We start from the raw sequence: 17,205 nt of genomic DNA, 5'->3' as shown, positions 1-17,205 counted from the left end.
GCTTAAGATATGTTTTTTTCTTTCTACATGTTATCTTGAAGGTTTTCCCATAATTTTAGTTTTAGTATAACATTATAATACCATTTATATTTTAACTTTTTTTTAGTAATTTAAAGAAGAAACCAATCCGATGTATATTTGACATTTGAGGTTTAATATAGAAAAGCACTAAAGTTTTTTCAGTTAGAGTGTTTTCAGCTTGTTTATTTTCATATAAAAATACGGCATGCAGTTACATCAAACAATGGTATAAACATCATTCAATGTAAATTGTCATAATCGTAATTAACAATCGCAATTACAATTTCAAGGGAATAATCGACAATTATGATTTTTGTCATAATCGTGCAGCCCTAATATGAATGCATCTGCACACTACTCGACTCAAGCACACATTAAGAAACCCCTTGACACGGCTGACGGGTTCGTGGTCCCTAGAATAATTGCAATGGATTTTCAATCACTTGTCACTTTAAAAATATTAGTATAGTACTTTTCACATTACAACTGATTCCAAAACAGTAAAAAAAAAAAAACTGCACCTTACAATCTCCAACAAGCAAGACAACCAAAGCGAGGGAAATTTTTTTTTAAAGGGACAGTTCAACATGTATGACTTAATTTCTTCTGTGGGACATAACACTGGACCCCATTGACTTTCATTGTATGGACAGAAAAAAAACTTCTATATCTTTACTATCTTCTTTTGTACTCTACAGAAAAAAAAAAAAATGCATATAGTTTTGCATGACGGTGAATGAATGACCTATTATCCTTTTAAGATTCTTAGGTAGGCAATTATAAAACTTTGGAAAGAACTAAATCCAAGCTCAGGCTAGGACACTGAATAAAAAAATTAAAAAAACTTTAAAAAAATAAAATAATAATAATAAATATAATTTTGAATAATAACTGAAAAACACTTAAAATCATTTATAATGTGGAGTAATTGATAATTATATTTATAATAATTTATAATTATCATAATGTTCATATTAATAATAATAATAATAATAATTAGGGATGTAACGATTAACCGCGAGCCCACTTTTATCCAAAGCAACTTACAAATGAGGACAATAAAAGCAATCAAAACCAACAAAAGAGCAATAATATGCAAGTGCTATATTAGTATATTATTATAGTGTTATATTTCAATTTCACTAAGAAACGTGCAGCATTTTGTCCAAGCAATAATAAAAGGACACATTTAATTAATAATTTGTCTTAAATCTCATTTTGTAAAAAAAATAAAATAATAAAAAACCATGAATAGAATCGAATCGTGAAATCAAAATCGTGAATCGAATCGAATCGTGAGTTGAATGAATCGTTACATCCCTAATAATAATACAAACATGCATTGCACACTATTGATTCAAGAGTGAACACAGCTCAGACTGTTTTTAAGACTAATTAAATGGGTCACGGTCAAATGCTGACCTATAAACACTGAATATTATCACGCTTGACTAGAAACACTGACCGGATTGTACTGAGGTCACACAGAACTTTAGCAATAAACACATGCTGTCGCAAGCGGGCCGTTGTGTGCAAGGGAGAGATCAACTCTGACAGATCTGTTCCTGCGGAAGACACATTCTCCCTCGCAGGCAGTTAACAGTTCGTAAAAAGTCCAGAACTGCCTTTCCTTGAGGACTCATGGACACATATATATAGTTACGCATGCTAATGTACAGGCAGCAGACACATTCCTTCAGATGCATGTACTCCTGCCGACACACACACACACACACACTCCCTGAGGGGACAGTGGAAGGTATATTTGCTGTGCGGAGATGAGTCAGGGCCGGGTGAATTAGAGCTGGCACACTCCTTTATGAGAGGAAAACATATGGAAAGAGGAATAGTGGGGCGTGGAGAAGAGAAAGACTTTTACTACCTGGACCAGCCTTTACTGGCACAGTCAACACACAAACACACAAGGCTGAAGCACTCAGTCAACAAGAAATCAAAATCTACTTTTGTAATACACATTCCTTTTAGTGCAAGTAGGGCCCTATGATTTCCGCGATGCGGAAAACGCGGACGGAATCGCGGAATCCAGTCATAAAAACGGAATTCAGAGTTTAAGGCGGAATGTCACGGAATTTGTCAAATTTTGAATGAATTAATCAAAAGTAAGTTATTACACTTAAATCAAATCGTGATATGGACTAGTATTTGTAAATATTAAGCCGCAAAAGTCCATTTAAATATGAATCCTGCATGTTCTGCGTGTCTCTTGTTAATGAATGGCGCAGACTCGCGGTTTCATTTACTACACACATACTGAAGCGCGCGTGACACTCACGGTGATTTCAGCGTCTGCCGTCTCACTAAATGAGGACGTAAACACATGAACAACATCTCGATTTAAATATGAATCCTGCATGTTCTGCCTGTCTCTGTTAATGAATGGCTCAGACGCGCAGTTTCATTTACTACACACACACTGAAGCGCGCATGACACTCGCAGTGATTTCAGCGTCTGCCATCTCACTAAATGAGGACGTAAACAACACATGAACAACATCTCCAGAACTGCTCTGAGAGTCACTTCATGAGCATTTTAGCATTTGATTTGAGTAAAACTAGAGTCATATCTCATACACAGAACTGTAAAGGTATTCCACGGCAACCCGTCAAAATAAAAGTCCGGTTTGATTTGAAGACTGTGCCTATCACTATTTTTCAGTAGTATGTAGCTACATAGCCTACTACTACTACTACTAAAATGAAACAAACATTATTTTTTAAGGAATAATCACACAACATTTCTTCCATGTTTTAATTTGAATAGTAAACCCCCTTCGTTTGCCAAAAAATAAAGTTTGCTTAATTTTCAATAATTAAAAGATAAATTAAATTAATGTTTTATGCCTTCATTTGATAACCAGAAAAATATAAATACACAACACAGAATTTCTGAGGGAAAAAAATTCATAAGGCTACTTTAAAAAAAAAAAAAAAGCAAAACAAAAATTTGACATGTTAAAACACAGAATTTGGTAACAATAAAAAATATGGTGAGAAAAAAATAAAACATTTCATAGGGCCCTAAACATGTAATTTTGTTAAACTTTTAATAAATTCATGTGAAAATGTATAAGTTTCATGGTTTTAATTAATTAGGCATGCTTTTTGATTAATAAAATGTAATTTAACTATTAAAAAGGAGTCAGCTTTGCATCACAGGAATAAATTCAGCTTTGCATCACAGGAATAAATTATAACTGAAAACATATTTAAATAGAAAACAGTTCTTTTAAATTGTATATTTCACAATATTATTATTTTACTGTATTTTTGATCAAATAAATGCAGCCTTGGTTAATGTAAAAGAGATTCAAAAACATTTAAAAAATCGTACAGACCCAAACTTTTGAACAACAGTGTATAAATGATTCCTCAAATCACGTGTCTTGTGCTATTATTACTATTCACTTCTATTACTAAGACCCTCTGAAGACCTACGCAACCACAACAATCACCTAAAACACTCTAGCAACCAGCTATCAACTGCTGAAAGCACCTAAGCAACCACTTAATACAGTTTCCAGATTTTGACAGGGTCATAAAAAAAATCTACTTTTAATTGTTCTTTCTTTGTTTCTTTTTAACGTGAATTACGAGTGAAGGTCTAAGCCTGTTCACATGTACTCGCTCCATTCAGCTCAAATGTCCAGAGAAACCATTCACAGTTTCTGTTGTTTATAACCAGAGTGTTAACCTCCTGTGTGGAATCAGTCATTTAGCTCCGTCTGCGTCAACGCTAACAACAGACATAACTCAGACGTAAAGATGGTCATAAAGCAAGCTGCGATAAATTTGTCACCAGGTGGTTTCCATTTGGAGATGGAGAGAGCGAGAGTTTTCTCCTCCTTTTGGGAGGCTCTATAAATCCTTCCCATTTCCGGACCATTCTGTGGGGGTGCTCATTCCAGGGGCCTGTATGGGACTTTTAATTTGTCTATAACTCATATTCAGAAATGTACGGTCCTTGTGCCTCAAGTCTACAGGGAATATATTATGCGCTTATATAAAGGAAAGCAAAGTGTTGACTCACAGCAGATACCTCTGATATAGCCGAACACATTTTCTATTGAAATTTCATTTCAATAAGGGGTGAAATTTTGTTAGACATGAAAAGTGATCTTTTCAGGAACACATAACATGACGAAGGAAAAAAAAAAAAAAATGCCTAAAGGAGATGTCACATTTATTTCTGAACCAATGCTGCCCTCTAGTGTTCCTTAGAGGAACATCTTCTGGTTAACAGTCCGGTTAGGAATTGACAACTGGTTCTTATTCGGAACTGGTTCCGTTTTAAGACCCAGATGATTATAATAACATTAGGTTTTCTTAAAGCAGTGGTTCTCAAACAGGGAGCCGGTGCACACCTAGGCACCTTAGCAAACTTCCAGCGAGGCCTCAAAATGGCTTAATTTAAAAGAACACAAAAAAAGCATTAAAATTGGCATTTTAGTCAGACCAGTAAAATAACACAACACAAAGTCATTGGGTCTTCAAATATTGTTGTGGACAATGAGGGGCCTTAGAGTCAAAAAGACTGAGAACTACTGCTTTAATTGTTTTTAAGCCTCTGAATCAATGTACAGATTAATGTACTACAATTTTCTGACAATATTTCCATTGCTACAACTGATTCTGCAACACAAAGGCCATAGACCTTTAGCATGCAGGAATTTGAGTTTGCAGTCTGAACTGATGACGTGATGAGAAAGACATAATGGGAATTGCAAAACAATATACACTAACGAGACAACACATCTTTCTGTTGTGAGGACCACTGGTTGTCCACAACAGCAATGCCTTTCCAGTGTAGAATGATTGACATCTAAATTACCTTGACGAACCAATTACTTTTAATAAATTGGTAAAAAAAAAAAAAAACTCAAAAATCTGTTTCAAGCATACTGTATTAGTTATTAGTCAATCACTCCAATGACTCACTCACGGACTGAAACGATCCAAACTCACAACGAACAAACAACAGTACATTATTTGTACTTGAAGCTCATGAGAGTTAAAGTATAAATGCTAAAGATGCAGATTCTATGAGACTGACCTGGTTTGGGTGTAACATTAGTGGTTTTCTCTGCGTCGTCTCTGGGCGTTGTTGGTGCAGTTGAGTTGGTGGTGTCTGTGTCTGGGCTGGTGCTGATGTCCTGTACTTCACTGTGGTCTATTTTCAGAGGGTCTTGAGGAGGTGGTTGAACACCCTCTTCATGCACAGAGTCCATGGGCTCTCCTAAAAAAAATCAACACTTGCACATTTAAGATAACCATATTCACAATGCCACTCATGCAGTCCACAGGGAATCACTCAACTCGCACTGCCTACCTTGGACCATCAAATTATGCAAATCATTTGAAAAGAAAACCTCAATTGGTTGCATTTACATACACACTCACACAAGTTTTAAATTTGTATGTCTAAATGGTATGAAATAGGTCTTGATGAGGAAGAGACTCTAGTTGCAAGCACAATTTTACGTCTTAAAACCCAACCAAAATTGTCATACACAACACTGCACAAACAAATCATGCACAGGAAAAACTAAATATGGACAAAAAGACAAAAGGAGAAGAAAACTGCGAACTATGGCTGAGATAACACATGATGCATGGATGACAGGAAGGGCATCAGGTTAATGTCTGGCCTACAGCACAGAAAGCGCACCTGACAAAAACGACTGGGTTTTTCCTGCAGCTATAGCCACTGTCCTCTGAAGTATGGAAGAGAGAGGCTTTAGACGACCTTTGATATCGTCTAACAAACCTGGGATGGTAAACCAAATCAGACCAGACCACAAGATATAAGAAACAGACAGAGGCTATACCTGTAGAAAACACTGGCTTTGGGATGAAACTCTTCTTATATTGGCTCCAATTAGGACTGGGCAATATACTGAATCATATATAACCAGATATGATTTGCTGCCAATGTTAAATTAAGTGACACTGTGAAAATAAGAGTTATTTTAATGGAGAGTTCACCAGTTGGTAAGTTTGATTCCTTCAATCAATTCAAACTGTCAGTTTCACTGAATTGATTTCAAAGTGATTCAAAGATTTGTTAGTGTCATCACTCAGAAAGGTTCGTGGAAGTCATTGTTGCATTTTTCATATATTAAATGTCTCAGTATAAATATATCTGTACTACATGTATTTATTGTTATATAGGCTACATTGTTATACTTGTGCATATACAGTCAATGAAAATGATTAAATATTCCAGTGTTCATTTTGAATCTGCTTTCAATGCTGAAATTTTGAATCCTCTATTGGACAAATAAACCATCATTTCAAGCCATATCAGAGATAATTCATAACTTAAGATAAATACTGAATATCACCAAAAGCTGTAATTTATTGGTCAGCTCAAGCTCAAAAGTAAACAATGAAGCCTCTTCGGTTTGTGGAAGGCATGCAAGTCACACATTTTATGCTATTTTCTGTCAATGTTAGAAAGTAATGAAGAGCTTTGTCAAATTAGTTTACGAAACACGGACAAAATAAACATCCAACATAGCATCCAGCTTCATGCGTGTGGATCTTGGCATTGCTGTGTGAATGTTGGGCCTAAATCACCACCAGCAACCTGATATCCAGTAAACGGTGCTCACCTTCATGGTGACCCTCATCATGCTTCTCTACTGGCATCTCTCCTTTGGAGAGGAACCTATTCACTTTCTTCAAGGTCTTTTTGTGAGTCTTCGATGGATGGAAGTTCAAAGCATGGCACCTTCATAAAACAAGTACAGCAGCACAGTAATATATAAAGAGAGTGAAAAGGACACGTAACATATTTGACATCTTGCAAACTGTTCATTAGCATGTCTGAGCTGCAATATATACATTTAAAAATGTAACAATACATTTAACTATCAGATATTAATTTTATTATACCTCAGAGTATCCTACTGTATATAGTCAAAAAAAAAACATTTGATTCATTTACCTGATGGTGTACTGTGGGCAGCATGTCTTATTCATAATAGGTTTGTAAACATATTTGCCACTTCTAAAAAAAAAAAGGAGAGATCGATTTAATTTAAATATAATATAATTACAATTTAGGCACACACAAACCACTGATTATCATAAATAATCATAAATGATTAATGGCCATTTATGCAGGGCTCACTACTAACTATACATTAAAATTCACATTCAAATTGTTATAATAAATGATCGTTCATTTAAACTGAACATATTTTATATAAATCAAATACGTTTTTTTTACACTTATTTGAAAATGTAGTTGTTGTTTTTTTTTTTTGCTGAATATTGCACTCAAATAGATCACATCAAGTCCAGAAAAATGGTCTAAAATGATGGTTTCAGGCAGTGTGCCTGTCAAGTGCACAAAAACCCATTTGTCTGGTTGTAAGAGGTCTGTGAGACAGCTCAGGGAGTATGTCTGATTCGGTCACTGTGTTAAGCTCATTACACTGACCAGACTACTGCATCCTGTTCATGTGTAATAGTGTTTCCTGCTAAGACATTATGCAAGAAAAACTGTTTATGCAGCACATGATTTAAAGTCAGAAGACTATATTTTAAAACACGCAGTTCAGAGGTCAGACAATAATAAGATCGGCACCTTCTCCAGCCTCTGTCGATGAGATCTTGGTAGTCCTGCACTGTCATAGTATGGGACCACATGCCTAGAGAGAGAACAGCAGCATTTAGAACATACACCACAAACTTAGGATCAACCTCTTAAATAAAGCCATGCACGATCACTTGAACACTTAAGAAGCTGTGTGTGCATGCACCACAGCAGGAGGGCATCTGATGCCTGTGTTATACCCATGTGTACTGTAGATATGAGAGTCAAATGGACCCCTGACAGCAAATCTCAGTGACACACTGTTCACAAAGGGAAATGTTTCCTTTGACGTCATGGAGAATTAAGCTCCCACACAAGGACAAGTACAGGACATCAGTCCTCAAACTCTGAGAATCCTCTCAGTTTTTGGCTGTGGGGTTAAGATGTCTCTTTATCTAGATTGAGCTATAACGCATTTAATGAAAACAGTGAGGAGATCTTTGACACACAGAAGATTAAAGAGACTCCTGTCACTGCCTTGTGGATTAAAGACATAATTATCAAAACCATACAATACTGACAAGACATTTTAATAAAGATGCATATCCACAACTAAAAATTAGTGACTGATACCATACATTTGTCAAAGCAAAATGGCCATATCAATAACAAGAGGGCAGGCTGATATATAAATGTGGTTATAGGCTAAAATAATTGTCACTTGAGACATATACATCCATTTTTTTATATAATTTTTACTAAAAATTGACAAAAAATATTTGAAAACAAAGTTAGACTTGGTAGATTTTGGAAAGATTTTGGACACAAGGGGGTGCTAATGCTTCTTTTAATCTGCTGAACAGGAATGGTTCAGGTACAATCAGTACATTTATAACGATTAAAAAATCCTGTATCAATAAATGGAGTTTTCCATTTATTGATTTTGAGTGATAATAAAGTTGAAATCTTTCAATGAATGATATTAGGACATCAGCCAATTTTTTTATTGTTATCGTTTTTTTTTTTACATTCAAGCATTTTTTTAAGCATCATGATGGATGTATTTTTGCAGATGGTTTTTATTTACTTGAATTGTCCACATCACTTACATCAGAAGGGTCAGATTATTGTCATGCTAATGTTAGTATTATTAATATATTATTTTAGTCGTTAATATTTTAAACTTATAATGCTTTTAATGTTTTTAAGATATTATATATTAATGATTTGATTTTTTTTTTTCATTTTAATTTATTTAAAGCTTCAGTCATTTTGTTTTGTGTTTGTCATTTTTATTAGTTTATGATCTACATGAATATGTCTATGTAGTTTTATTGTTTATTATTTTTGCCACACCTTTTCTGTAATCTAGAGCTTTCCCTTTTTAAAGAGCATGCTTTATTCAAATAAGAAAAGGTGGGTAAGTGAATAGTCTTTTAAACGTTAAACATAATGGAAGTGAACAGCTTTTGATGAATACATCTGCAAAATGTGAATGTAAATTAACAAGAAATGTATTAATACTTCCTGAAACCAGGCCAGGAAAAGCAGGCACTCACTTTTGAGCCCTACAGAGGCCAGGCCGACAGTTCTCAGAACAAAAACAAACAGGTGATTCAATAGAACAGAACACGACACAATCCAGAAACAGCCATTAAGCGACATCAGTCAGATCACCACAACAAAAACAACAAGAGGTTTGTTTTTACCTGACTTATCATACATTAATCTAACCAATACGAGGGCGCCTGTTTTTCATCACACAATAGCCCCTGATTTGGGTTTGAGGCAGATAAACAAGCCCTAAAAAGGTGAGTAATCATCTCAAACACAATGCATGCTCTCCACATCCAAAAAAAAAAGACATCACTGGCAAACAGTTCAGGCCTAGAGCACCACACAACAGTTAGTCTGTGCCCTGAAACGACAGACCTCAGTACCCGAAGAACCACATCCTGTGCCAGCTTTGCGATTCAGTACAAAACACCATCTGAATGCCCTACTCAAAGTAATAATCAAGTAAAATAATTAAATAGAATCTGCTCTGAATCTTGACCTCTAAACCAGTAGAAATAAACAATGTATTTTTGCAATATTAGGCTGGGACCCCTTCTTAGAGAAGTATAGTTTCAGTCAGATCCAAACAGTTAAATATGGGATGACTATAGCAAAAAAGAAAATTTTGTTGATGTGGAACAAAGAGTCTGCGCCTAAATTTGAAACTTGGCTTACAGAGCTCAGTAATGTGTTACATATGGAAAAAATTAGATACGAGATTGCGGGTAAACCAAAGAGATTCGTACAGATTTGGAAGCCCTTCTTGGAATATTTTGAAGGTGACCCATGATAACTGAATTTAACCCTTTTCTTTATGTAGGGTGGTTAATTTAATAAAATAGCAGTGTGTAATAAATATATATTTCCATAATTGGGTATTTATTGGTATAGGAAGGAATAACCAAAAGAATGGTTTTTTTTTTTTTTTTTGTGTATATTTAGAGATGGCTGTATGTGCTCTTGTATAGATACACAAGTATGAACGATGTATGTTTATGGAGATGTATATGTATACTATATGTGGGTGTATGTATATATGCACGATTACATTGATTAGTGTCATTAGGGTTTTTTTTTCTTTTCTTCTTTTCCCTTTGATTTGCTGGCATGGGGGGGTTGGGGGATTGTTCTCTAAAAATGTGAAAAGCTTAAAATAAAATATTCAAAAAAAGAATCTGCTCTGAACATTGTCTTAATAAAACACTCACAAACAGGTTTTGAGAGTGCTATTTCAGTCGCAGGTCATAAAGTATCTTATTATAATTTCAAGTGGTCCTAATTTGGGGATGTAAGAACAGGTATGGCTATACAGCCTACTGTGTTTATTAAACTTTAAAAGAAGATTTCATTAAAGAAATAAATGTGCAGCACATTTCAAAGAGAAGGCTCACACATTCAGAGCCGTTCACAATCAATTAACACTTTAAATTTATTATCTACTGTTGATGAATTATAATAACTAGGTGTTAATATTGTAATATGCGACAGTGTGAGTTGTGTGAGTGCATATTTTATCTGCCTCATGGTTTTGAATGAGCAGTCAGTAACAGTTAAACACAGACATTTCAAAATAAGAGTCCAGATAAATTTCATGGTTGTTTATAATTAAAAATTGAAAATCATTCATTAAGTACTTTTTCCTGGTTAATACTGTTATTTTGTATCTAGCATTTAAAATACTTAAATTGTAATAAATTAAATGTCTACTTATATTTGTTGCACTCATGCAATCATAATTTTGCAACAGAAGCATGTGTCTGACGGGATTCAGGCTGTGTGTCTTCTCTGGGTTTAGCATTAGCCCGGTATAATGCAATCTCATTGCATAAATTTGATTGGAGAGCGATAAAGTGAAAGGTTTAAGACAAGTCATTCACCTCTATATAGTTATGCCAATCCTTATATCATCCAGCACCAGCTTTTCCTGCATTTCCACTAAGTGCTGATCTTTATGGTAACTGGTTAGTATACTTTGCAAAGAAAAGTTACACACAACATTAATTCAGCACAAATAAGAGAAAGCTGTATTGTTCAAAAGTCAAGGTGAAACCAAGATTGATCCGATTTACTATCTCAGACTTATTATTCATGATGCATTAGTGCACATTACACACACAAAAAAGATTAAGAAGATGAACGTGCATCAGTGAATGCACTGCTGAAAAGTGCAAGAATGTAGACTTATTGTAAATGATGAAGTGGTTCATATTACTCAAAAAAAAGTCTTCGTATTTAAAAGCATCAAATTTTCATGCTGACTTTGAAAGGTTCAGGAACTTGCTTTCACTTTCAAATACTTTGGCAATCAGTTAAACTATTCTCCTACATGGCAGGACTGAAATGGGTCGTGGTGGCCTATCAGTTAAAGGCAGAGCCCCCAAAGATGTGACGTTACTGAGACCATCACCATTACGCAGGTCACTAAAATAGACAAAGCAAGTTGCTTAGGACACCTGCCAAACGAAAGTAATCAAACATCTCTGAACGGTCCCATCATGATAGCTTCCAGCCACGTCAGGATTAGCATCAGAGGCACGCTTCCTTCTTCTGGTTTTCCACATTATGTGGCATGGAGCAGATTACCAGGATCAGATTATCTCCAGCACGTTCATTCATAGACAAGCTTGCCCCCTATTTATACCTAACTTTCCCACTATTACAACAATGCAGCCTGGCAATCCTTGTTCATCTGCTTACAGCACCAGTGCTACAGTGAGCCGTCAACATCAGCATCATGCTAGGGGGTCCATGAGAAAACATGAAAAATGTCAAAATAAATTATTTACTAAATAAAATAAGAAAAGATTTAAAAACGGATTAAATATAATCAAATAAGTTATCCAAAACTATCAAACACTTAAATAATTAAATTAAATACAATACTATAACAATCCTATAATAAGTAAAAAAAAAAAAACATCATAATGTAACTTAAAAGAAACTAGATATTTTAGACGTGATTATAATATTAATTTTTCATAGTATAACTTGGGTCTTTACGCATGGGTGTTCCCTCGCACAAGGATAATCATTGGGGATCTGTGGCATCTAGAAGATTGCAAATTCATCATTTCATAAACTTATTTAAACCTGTATTTGATTATCTAATTTGTATAAAATATGCACTTTTTTTTATCATTTTGAATGCACTTGTTACAACACACACAGTTCCTGTAAAGATCTGGGCTGTTAAACCCATTTGCAAAAGGACATGTCACTGGTCCAGGCAGGGATGAACAAACATGACCAGGCCTCTGCTATTCCTTCACATCAAGAAATCATTTATATCTTCTATGTTTTAAAAATACACATTTCAATGTGAGGAAACGTTTGGCTGACAGCTGACCAGGTTTACCATCCACCACAGATAATGAAACCATCGTGCTTTTTTAATGGATTACACAATGAAATACTTTAAACAACCCATATGGAACAATATAACTAATACTTTAATATAATTAAGCGTCTCAACATTTCACAAATCATGCTTACCAGTTGATGAAACCGTTATTAAACGCTAACGTTAGTCAAAACAGACGGTAAGGACACCGGCTTCCCTAAAATGTTCTATCAATTCACTCAGGATTTACCACCAGCCACCGGTAACAGATTAACATCCACTCACCGTGTGAGAAATTGCCGTTTTCATGTTTACAGTAACCGCAGCGATAGCCGTCATCTCCCCCGAAATACTCCACTATACTGTACGACCCACCCGCTGCCATTTCCACGCTCCCTCAGCAGCGCCCAGAAACATATTATAAAGGCACCCTACTATTAGAAAGGCCTGCTTCATGAATATTAATTACGCTGCATGACGTTCACACAGTGCGCGTCTCTGATTGGTCTGACATGCTGAAACCCCGCCGTTAGTAGGTGGGCGCTTGAAAAACGAAATAAATTATTAATATTAATAAGGTGACGTGATTGGACGTCCCAAAAAGATAAGGAAGCAACGTCAGCAGAACACAATTAATATTAACGAACAAAACATTTCGCCGTGTATGATTCGAGCGCATGATTTTAAACGCAGTTTTACATGACCTGGCCCAGGAAGCACTGATTTATTCTACATTTCCTGTTGTGGTAAAAGCCCCCTAAAAAAAGCAATAAAACATCTATGATTCAAAACTATCGTTTTGAACGCTTCCAAAATACTGTAACTTGCCTTGTTCATATTCACAAAAATGGACTGTACACGAAAATGACTATGTTATTGTGTTTTGTAATTTACTTGTTTGTTTTGTGTATACTTTATACCATGCAGCTTCACTTACCGTATGAAGCTTTACCTCCTGCATTTCCACAGTAGCCACAGCGATATCCACACTTTACACCTTTGAGCTCCACTATAGAGTACATTTCCCGAGGTATCCGTCTTGCTGGCGTCTATAGTATATGCCATGCGAAACTGTCTCTGTAGTGTTAAAAAGGTGCACTGTGAAATCCCCCTCTCAGACAACGTTGGTAGTTTGTTTATGTGCAGCCAGTGATGGCGCATTCAAAACATCAGGCAACACGCAGGCTGACGTGAAGTGTGATTCACATTTGTGCGTTATAAGTTAAACTAAAATTACATAAATGAAAACTAAATATCCCTAAAGGACCGAAAACGGCGAGATAGGACAGCTCTACAAAATAAGAACATGTTCGAAGGATTGGAGATGTTTTCATAGCCACTAGAGGGCGGTGCATGCACTGTTGTGGAGCGTATTATAACTTCATTCCCTTTTTAAAAATATTTTAATATTTATAAATATTTTCTTATTTTTAAAAATACTTGGAATTTTAAATGATTCATATTATTATAATATTCTGCACTTATTTTGTGTACAATACTTATATTGTGAGTAAATGAAATCATCCCAATAAAGTACTTTAAAAATAGTTTTGGAAAAAGACGTTTCCTCCTGTGTTTTTAACTTTAACAATAGATTATTTTAGTTGGTTATAGCTGTGCGTATCAACCACCACCAGGTGGCAAAGTCGTTTAAAAAAACGAATGTGTCCGAACAATTCCGACAAAATCCGAGGTAAACCGAACACCAACCGAGCCTGCGCAACAGACTTCGAAAGCGGAGCCGAATGCGACCGAAAGAATCCGAAGACGGCCGAACTTGGACGACGCCCCAGCTGGGAAACAGTTCGTGGGTTGCCTATCAACCGCTCATACACCGGCCCGACCCATCACAGCCATTCTAGGGCTTGTTGAGTGTCACTCAGCAAGCGTACAGATGAGACACTAACTGAATGATGGACTAATCCTCGGCATTTTGTTTTTCCGATCACTATTAAATCGTTCTGAGCAAATACCGAACTGGAATTTTGAGAGTATTACGGTTATTTTGGGATATTACTGAAGTAGCTAGCCGAGAGCTACTTTGGCTTTGACCACTGCGGCCAGGTGAGTTAGCTTAACTTGTACCATCTAAACTAACTAGTTTACGCGTTGTCAGTCTGATAATTGTGTTGTCTAGTAGAAATAAATTTGTTAATAAACATGCTGATGAGAAATCACCCCGCCTAAGTGGCTAACAGTTCGGCTAGGTCGCATTAGCTGTAGCTAAGTATTTAACTTTATTCATAAGTATTTTTTTTTAAAGATAGATCGATACATAATTACTTGTTATATATCTTTAATAATGACTAAATATAGTAGTCTCACTCACAACAATCGAACTATAGCTACCATGGTTATTTTGACGTTAGTTGGCAGCATGGGTTGATTAGCCTCTCTTTATTTAGCTGCAGCTGTTTTTCTAAAAGTCTAGTAAATGTTGATGGGATTTGCTGTGGTTAATATTGAGTTGGAGGTACTTGAGGTGATATAATGTGGCATAACTAATCTGCCGATTAGTGTCAATCCTCACCAGCATCATGACAGATTATGGTGCACTCTAGTGACACATATTCTGATCCATTTGACTAGATTATGACTAGGGCTTTATGAAGGGATCTAAACCAAAGGTGATTTAATGTTTTGTTTTTTGTTTTGTTTTTTAATTTTACATATGAATACCGAATCAAACAGTTTAAAGCAGGGGGTTGAAATTGGGGTCTGTAAGAAAATATAAATAAATAATAAAAACCAAACTAAATCAACCAGTAAGTAAATATGATAAAACATTTTATTGATTTAAATAAATAATACATTTAACATTGTAGTACTATTATAGTGGGTAGAATAATAAGTAATAGAAACTAAATATTTTCCAAATAATATCTGACACATATTTATAATTTTAATTTTTCACAGTATGAATCGGGTCTTTATACGTTGGACATATATAGCTGCATTTTAGATTTTAAGATTAAGTAATTATATTTGGCAGTCATGGCATTTACAAGATGGAAAACCCCTGGTAAAGACTGGAAAAAAAAATAGAAGTTGTAAATAAAGTTATTAAAGTTTACCAGAGTACGGTTCACAAGAAAATATGATTTCAGTCTTTCCACTAAAAAATCTCATCTTTAATTCAATGTTACTTGCCATTTCTTTATAAATAGTTGTCAAATTTACAGTACTAGCAATTTCTGTGAAAAAAAAAAAAAGTCAAAATTGTTTCACCACCAACTTTTCAGCGTTGAGCGATCAGAAAAGCTTGATAATGTAGTTTTGTGTACTACGGTAATTAGTTACTTTGACTTCTTAATCTATGGCATGTTTCAGAACGAAATCACTTTTAACCGGCAGCTTTTTACTTGTTTTGTGCCTTGAGTTTAACAAGTTGTTTATTAGTGTTCCACTGACTCTGTGATATGTTAAAACTTTACAAAACCTTCAATCTGCCAAGTTTGATTATCCTGTGGCAAATCACTCAGTTGCTGTTGTAGTAGCAGAAGGTTGCTCAATGTTTTCTGCTGCTGCTCTGTGATCCTTGCGTTTGGCCTCCGGCGCAGCTTAGCGCAACGAAAATCAATATATTGAGCTCATTGGTGTCTTGGAGATGGCTTCTAGAAATTGGATACAGTTTTAAAACTGTTTCAGTGCATTTTAAAATTATAAAGGCTTCACTTCAAGTTTAATATTATCTCTGGAGTCAGAATGCAGCTTACCCTTTGGGCTTGGCTGCAGTTTATGAAATGAGGAGAATGTCAGATCTTCCAAAGCTCCTTTCAACCAGGTCTTGTTCAGCAACGCAACAGCTGCTCCTGGGGCTCACCATATGTTCCATTTGTCACACCTCACATCCTGTCTTCTCCCTGACGCGAATGTACAGTTTGCATGGTATAGCAAACAAGATTCAAATGTACTGCCTCCATGTGAGCCCTAGTGATGTTGCCCTCAAGCTTTATTAGTAGTCAATGGCAGTTACTAATATCAAGAGCCCAGAGCAAAAGACTGACCATGCTCTATTTGCTGACTCAAAATAAACACTTATTTACATTAGCATCGAATTCACTACATTTTGGAAGCATAAATGATTGTATTTTTTAAAAGACTGTAAAATGCTATGATGAAATCCTGTCGGTTAATGGTACTAACAGAGATATAAAACACTAATGGGACATAAAATACTGTTAAATGTGCAATTTTTCTTAATTAAAAATAACAAGTCATCTTATAAGTTACAGTGGAGAAAAAAAAACGTAATATGACATTGCCAGAATTACCTGTAACACTTCACCTTTGCCACCTGTGTTTTTATGGTGTTTGTCAGTATCATAAAGGTACAAAATATATTAGTAGTACTTTGATCTATTAAAAGGGTCATATGATGCGATTTCAATTTTTCCTTTCTCTTTGGAGTGTTACAAGCTCTTGGTGCATAAAGAAGATCTTGTTGTTATTATTATTATTATTATTCTCTCTTATTTATTCATTTATTTTTTGTGGGTTTCATGCTGTCCGCTAAGGCATAGGATACACAAAGGCTTTCCTCCTCACCAACAACATTAAAAACCGTGTCTACACCGGACGCGAGCAGCAAAATACAGTAGTAGAACCCAACCCATTATAATCAGTGATGCTGTCTACACTGGATGCGGCGCGACACGACAAATCCCAACATTAAACTGATGCCTTGCCCTTGTTCTATTTATGACGTACTGACACAAAGTTCAAA

General features: G+C 35.4%; 1 protein-coding gene across 1 annotated transcript in view; it reads right to left on the bottom strand.

Moving 5' to 3' along the window:
* Positions 1-12,914, bottom strand: part of LOC107724575 (arginyl-tRNA--protein transferase 1-like) — a 67,266-nt gene extending 54,352 nt beyond the window's left edge. The window contains exons 1-5 of the mRNA XM_016533557.1: positions 12,765-12,914; positions 7,634-7,697; positions 6,989-7,051; positions 6,654-6,772; positions 5,093-5,275 (exon numbers count right to left, since the gene is read on the bottom strand). Coding sequence (XP_016389043.1) covers positions 5,093-5,275; positions 6,654-6,772; positions 6,989-7,051; positions 7,634-7,697; positions 12,765-12,864 — 529 coding nt within the window. The 5' untranslated portion in view covers positions 12,865-12,914. The remainder of the gene's footprint in view (positions 1-5,092; positions 5,276-6,653; positions 6,773-6,988; positions 7,052-7,633; positions 7,698-12,764) is intronic.
* Positions 12,915-17,205: the final 4,291 nt, after the last annotated feature.

This window comes from Sinocyclocheilus rhinocerous, unplaced genomic scaffold (assembly GCF_001515625.1).
Source record: "Sinocyclocheilus rhinocerous isolate Xijiao unplaced genomic scaffold, SAMN03320098_v1.1 scaffold304, whole genome shotgun sequence".
Taxonomy (NCBI): domain Eukaryota; kingdom Metazoa; phylum Chordata; class Actinopteri; order Cypriniformes; family Cyprinidae; genus Sinocyclocheilus; species Sinocyclocheilus rhinocerous.
The sequence above is the reverse complement of the archived record's forward strand: the minus strand, read 5'-3'. Positions and strand labels throughout refer to the sequence as shown.